Source organism: Kryptolebias marmoratus, linkage group LG15 (genome assembly GCF_001649575.2).
Source record: "Kryptolebias marmoratus isolate JLee-2015 linkage group LG15, ASM164957v2, whole genome shotgun sequence".
NCBI classification, from domain to species: domain Eukaryota; kingdom Metazoa; phylum Chordata; class Actinopteri; order Cyprinodontiformes; family Rivulidae; genus Kryptolebias; species Kryptolebias marmoratus.
In genome coordinates, this window is record NC_051444.1 from 31,871,766 (window position 1) to 31,877,447 (window position 5,682).

At 46.1% G+C, this 5,682-nt stretch overlaps 1 protein-coding gene across 5 annotated transcripts in view; it reads left to right on the forward strand.

Annotated features, from left to right (window-relative positions):
- Positions 1-5,682, forward strand: part of vps13c (vacuolar protein sorting 13 homolog C) — a 141,917-nt gene that overhangs the window by 94,480 nt on the left and 41,755 nt on the right. For all 5 annotated transcript variants that reach the window (XM_025010947.2, XM_025010945.2, XM_037979977.1 and 2 more), the window contains 5 exons: positions 1,300-1,564; positions 1,652-1,812; positions 2,043-2,164; positions 2,295-2,592; positions 3,265-3,654. In XM_025010947.2, the coding sequence (XP_024866715.1) occupies positions 1,300-1,564; positions 1,652-1,812; positions 2,043-2,164; positions 2,295-2,592; positions 3,265-3,654 (1,236 nt within the window). The remainder of the gene's footprint in view (positions 1-1,299; positions 1,565-1,651; positions 1,813-2,042; positions 2,165-2,294; positions 2,593-3,264; positions 3,655-5,682) is intronic.

Here is a 5,682-nt window from a genome sequence, read left to right on the forward strand (position 1 = left end):
CTCGGCTGGCCTGGGAACGCCTTGGGATTCCCCTGGAGGAGCTGGCCCAAGTGGCTGGGGAGAGGGAAGTCTGGGTCTCCCTGCTTAGGCTGCTACCCCCGCGACCCGACCCCAGATAAGCGGAAGAGAATGGATGGATGGATGGAAATTTCAAGTGTTTTAATTACGTAAAAATAAACTGAACTAAACTTTTAGCCCAGTGACCTCTGGAGATCAGCGCCAGCTCCCCACAACACTGCACAGAAACATGGGTAAAGAAAATGGATGGATGGATAAAAAACCTTTTCTTTTATAAATAAGTTGAAATATTAACAGAGTTTACACTCAAGTGACTAACTGTTCAAAAACTGAAGAGATCTTACTATTTCTATGGGGAAAATACAGGGTGGGCCATTTATGTGGATACACCATTTATATGGGAAGAGGGTAAATGGTAAATGGCTTGCACTTATATAGCGCTTTATCTAATTCAAGGACCCCAAAGCGCTTTATACTACAATCATTCACCCATTCATACACACATTCACACAGTGATGGTGGTAAGCTACATTGTAGCCACAGCTGCGCTGGGGCAGGCTGACAGAAGTGAGGCTGCCATGACACCGGCGCCACCGAGCCCTCTGACCACCACCAGTAGACAAGGCGGGTGAAGTGTCTTGCCCAAGGACACAACGGCTGAGACAGCTGGGGTGTGGGCTCGAACCAGCAACCCTCCGATTACAGGACAAACCCCTACCTCCTGAGCCACTGCCACCCCATGCCGGGCCACTGCTGGGTCATGTGACATATCAGACTTATTGGGAATTTTACAAGAAAAACTATGGTGTGCTTGGTTTTTACGTAACTTTATTATTTCATGAGTTTTTTACAAGTTTCTCACCACTTACTGTATAAAATGTGCTCAAAGTGCTGCCTATTGTGTTGGATTGTCAATGCAACCTTCTTCTCCCACTCTTCACACACTGATAGCAACACTGCAGGAGAAATGCCTTCAGACGACCCCAAAGATAAGTCTAAGGGGGTCAGATCAGGAGACCTTAGGGGCCATTCAACTGGCCCACGACGACCAAACCACTTTCCATGAAGCTGAAGTGGGAGAAGAGGGTTGCATTAACAATCCAACACAATGGGCAGCACTTTGAAGTGTTAGAAGTTAATATCACCAACCATTCCTATTTTATTGAGTATCCATATAAATGGCCCACCCTGTATTTATAAATTCACAAAATTAACTATGTGGAACACAAAATATCTTCTACAGTCTATATATTTATTTAGGTTGTGTTTGTTTTCTTAAAGGCGTTTTCAGAGGGCACAGCTTCAACCTTTGATCACACTCTGAAGGAGAAGCCCCCTTTCACCCTCAGAAACGCCCTGGGGATTTCTCTAATAGTGCAGCACAGCGCCAACTTGAGGCCAGTAGGAAATCCATCTCGTGGAAAACTTCACGAGCTATCGGTGGATCAGAGCATGGATCTGGTCCACTCCGTGTTTGAGTCATCGCTCAGAGGCAAACTTTCAGCTCTTCAGCGCCAAGAGAGCTGCCTGTTTAACCTCACTATTGGTCAGAACCCCTCACACTTGCTCTGTTTGTTCTTATTCTTATACTCCAACATGCACACTGAATAAAGATGTGTCTCTGAATACGCAGTGCCCTCCGGATACAGCGAAATCACCAATGTAGCAGTAGACAGACCAGGTCGGCGCCTCTTCAACATCCGTGGTCCAATGCTGCAAGAGGCGGTTTCTGTGCTGATGCAGATCGATGCTGCAGAGGGCAACAAAGTCATCACTGTTCGTTCACCGCTGCAGGTTCGAACTGTATAAATCTGCACAGCTCTGACACACTGAGGTTAAATTAGACTGGATTAGTACAAGCTTAGTTCCAACAAAGTTAGGACATATTTTACACATGTAAAATGTAAAAAAAAAAAAAAAAATTGCATTCTGTTGTTATTTACATTTTATAAGACATCCTGCCTTTGTTGTAACTGCGGTTGTCAATATTAACCTCCATAACTGTTTCTTGTTTGTGTTTTCAGATAAAGAATCACTTCTCTGTGCCATTTGCGATCCTTATGTACTGTCCAAAATCCAGGAGTATGCAGAGTGTTGGAACAGCTGAACCTGAGAAAGAGTTTCATGTCACTTTGGAAGCATACAGGTATCATCATGGGTATGGCCTGCAGTTCTGCTCAGGTCTCAGTCAGTTTGGTTTAGTTTCAGTCATGTGATGTCTTCTGCTGAGTTGAATAAGTATGTTGTGTTCACATATATCACATTATGTCCTGCAGATGTCAGCTGTTCATACGTCCAGGAGGAGAGCTACATAGTCAGTATGGTGTGTCCTCCAGTTGCATGGCCTGGAAGGAGCAGGTGCACCAAAGCTCAGAGGTCTGCTCAGTGCTGCAGTGTCCTGCATCTGACACCAGCCTTCTGCCACTAATGGTCAGCACGTTGGCCATCCCTGACGACCTGCAGCACATCACCAGCCATGGTGAGCAGGACTGGGATCCTGCCTACATCATCCACCTCCACCCTGTGGCCACGCTTCGCAATCTGCTTCCCTACACAGTCCGCTACATGATGGAGGTACTGCAAAAACAGCTACAACTAGTCAGGAAATTAAATATTTTCATAGGATCATAAAGTAATCAGCCATAACATCATGACTTCCTGATTAAAAATGGGTGGGTTCCATTTTATCCTGTAAATTTAGTCCTTACACATTTCCTTCTGGATTCCTGTAAACCTCTTAAGAGCTGCCATAATCCCCTGAAGCTCTGCTGTAAACTTCTGAAGGCCTGTGGGGGTCCACCAAAGGTCTCCTGTAATTCTTTGAAGGTCTGGAACTTAAGGTGGTGGCTTCAGGTTTGCATGGACACCCTGACCCATCTGCAGCTACACAGACCCAAACACAACAAACTCATTGGGTTCTGACTCTTTTCTATCAAAACTAACTGGAACTTTTTCAGCAGTTTTGAGTTACAACAGCTCTTCTGTTGGATCAGAACAATGTAGGCCAGCCTTTACTTCCAACATACATTTTTGATTGTTGGTCTTTCATCACTCTGTCTCTGGTTATTTGAGTTTCATTCTTTGGACCAAAATAATGTTTTTGCATCACTAATCAATGGTCATAATGTTATGGCAGATTTTTTTAGATTTGTCTGTTTCCATCTTCTAGAAAAAAAGCTATTTTTCTGTCTCATTAAATGTTTTATCAACTTTGGGATTTGATCTATTGGGGTTTATTTTCTTCAGAACTCAGCAGAAAACAAGGAGCTTCTGGAAGGCAGCACGTCAGACCTGCTGAACACTCGAGTCTCAGGTGAAATAGTGTCTTTAGCGCTGATCCAGTATCAGGGCCGCGACTGGCACGGACACATTCAGATCAATCAGGACATGCCAGAGTTCTTTGCGGTGTGCCTCACCTGTGACTCAGACAGCAGTATGACAGCGGACGTGAGTGTTCATGTTTCCAAGACATCAAGCCACCTGGTGATGTCACTCTTTAGCCCGTACTGGATCATCAACAAGACTTCCCGAGTGCTTCAGTACAGATCAGAGAACGTAAGCTTCAAGCACCCTGCCGATTACCGAGATGTCATTCTGTTCTCCTTCAGGAAGACCAACCTGTTCAGCAAGAGCAAGGTGAGACACCCAAATGGCAACAGATCAGACTCTGTGCAAGAAACTTTAAACTTTCAGATTTGGAATTAAATGCAGTTTTTAGTTCACTTTTTGTATGAAGTCCAAAGATTTTTTCTGTTATACATTAGTCCAAATACTATGGTTAAAGTTGTAATGTCAACAGTAAAGTCAAAATGTTAAGATTAAAGTTGAAAAGTTACTGTTAAAGTCGAAATATGAAAGTTTAAGTTGTAAGGTTAAAATTAAGTCTCGCCCCCTCTCCAAGTTTTAGCCAAATTTCTGATTACAGTTTTGGATCAAGCTAACAGTGTAAGCCTCTTTTTGTTTATCCGTTTTGTTTTAATTGGTGACGGTAGCGTTTCGCCCCCTCTCCCAATCTGAGCCGACTTCCTGGTCGAGCTAAGGGCTTTAGCCTCTCAATGTTTATTTGTTTATTTTGCTTTAACTCTGACTCACTGATGGGCCACTCTTGTCACATGAATGCAGGTGTTGCTTGGAGTGAAACTGACTGGGTATCAGGCCAGCTCCATTTTATGTTTTTGCAAGCTGAAATCTGAGACCTCCTCCTCTGTTTAATGTTGGTTTCTCCTTTTTGACATGAATGGCTTCTTTTACCCCCCTCTCAAACCGTTGGATATTTTTCTCATCAGCAGCTCAGTTACTGAGCTGCTCATGCTGGGGATCCATGAGTTGTTGCCACTCTGACCCATGGTTACCGGCTACAGTTCCGACGGCGGCCTCACATGTCACGCTGGGTCAGGGTGACGGTAATCGCAGAACAGGTGAAAACTCTAGCACTGGCACCAGGAGCTTTCCACCCTCCTGGCCAAGGGTGCAATCGAGGCAGTGGATCCTCTGCGGCAACCCAGGGGCTACTATTCAACATACTTCCTCGTGCCCAAAAAGACGGGTGGATTTCGTCTCATTTAGGATCTCAGGGGACTGAATCGGTAATTAAAGGTACTGCCCTTTCACATACTCATGACAGCAGAGGTTCTTCAGACTGTTACCAGGGATGAGTGGTTTACCTCAATAGACCTGACAGATGCATACTTTCATGTACCTATTGCAACAGAGCATCACTGGTTTCTCCGGTTTGCCTATCGGGGTCGCCATTGACAGTTCCGGGTGCTCCTGTTTGGCCTCTCTCTCTCCCAGAGGGTGTTCACTCGGTGCGTGAAAGCAGCCCTATCTCCTCTGCAGGCCTGCGGAATGAAGATTCTTCCATACCTCGACGATTGGCTTCTCTGCGCCACATCCCAAGCGCATGTCTCTCGCGATACAAGTCGTCTGCTTGGTCATGTGTCCCAGTTGGGCCTCAAGGTCAACTTGGAGAAGAGCTGCCTGATCCCATCCCAGACAACCACCTTTCTTAGGGTGTTTCTGGATTCACCTTCCATGAGGGCTTACCCATCTGCCCAAAGGGTGAACAATATACTCCGGTTAGTCAGTCGATTCAGGCTGGGCTGGCAGTTTCCATACGTCACTTTCCTGCGGCTCCTGGGCAAACTGACATCAGTCACTCAGGTTGTGCCCTTAGGTCTGCTGTCACTGCGCCCTTTGCAGAGGTGGCTCAACAGCTTCCGCCTGGATGCCAGGTGGCACAGGCATCTCAAACTCGTGGTGACATTGTCATGTCTTCGTGTCCTGAGGCCATGGAGAGACGAGAGTTATTTGTCCAGGGGTGTCCCCTTGGGGATAGTTGTTTGTCGCAAGAGGTGGTCATGACAGATTCCAGCTCCATGGGGATGGGGTGCTGTGTGGCAACACAGAGCAGTTTAAGGTCGCTTGTGCCAAAAGGATCCCTCCAGACACACAAATGTACTGGAGCAGCGTGCTGTTCATTTGGCTCTCAGACACCTTTTGCCCAACCTGGAGGGGAAACGAAAGTTACGTATGTAACTACGGTTCTATGAATCCCGGATGACCGCCAGAGGGCGGTGCTGAAAGCACTGAATGTTCCCTTCGCGCATGCGCAGTTCGAGTAATAGTATCAACAGAGTCACCACTGTGACACATCGGATGATC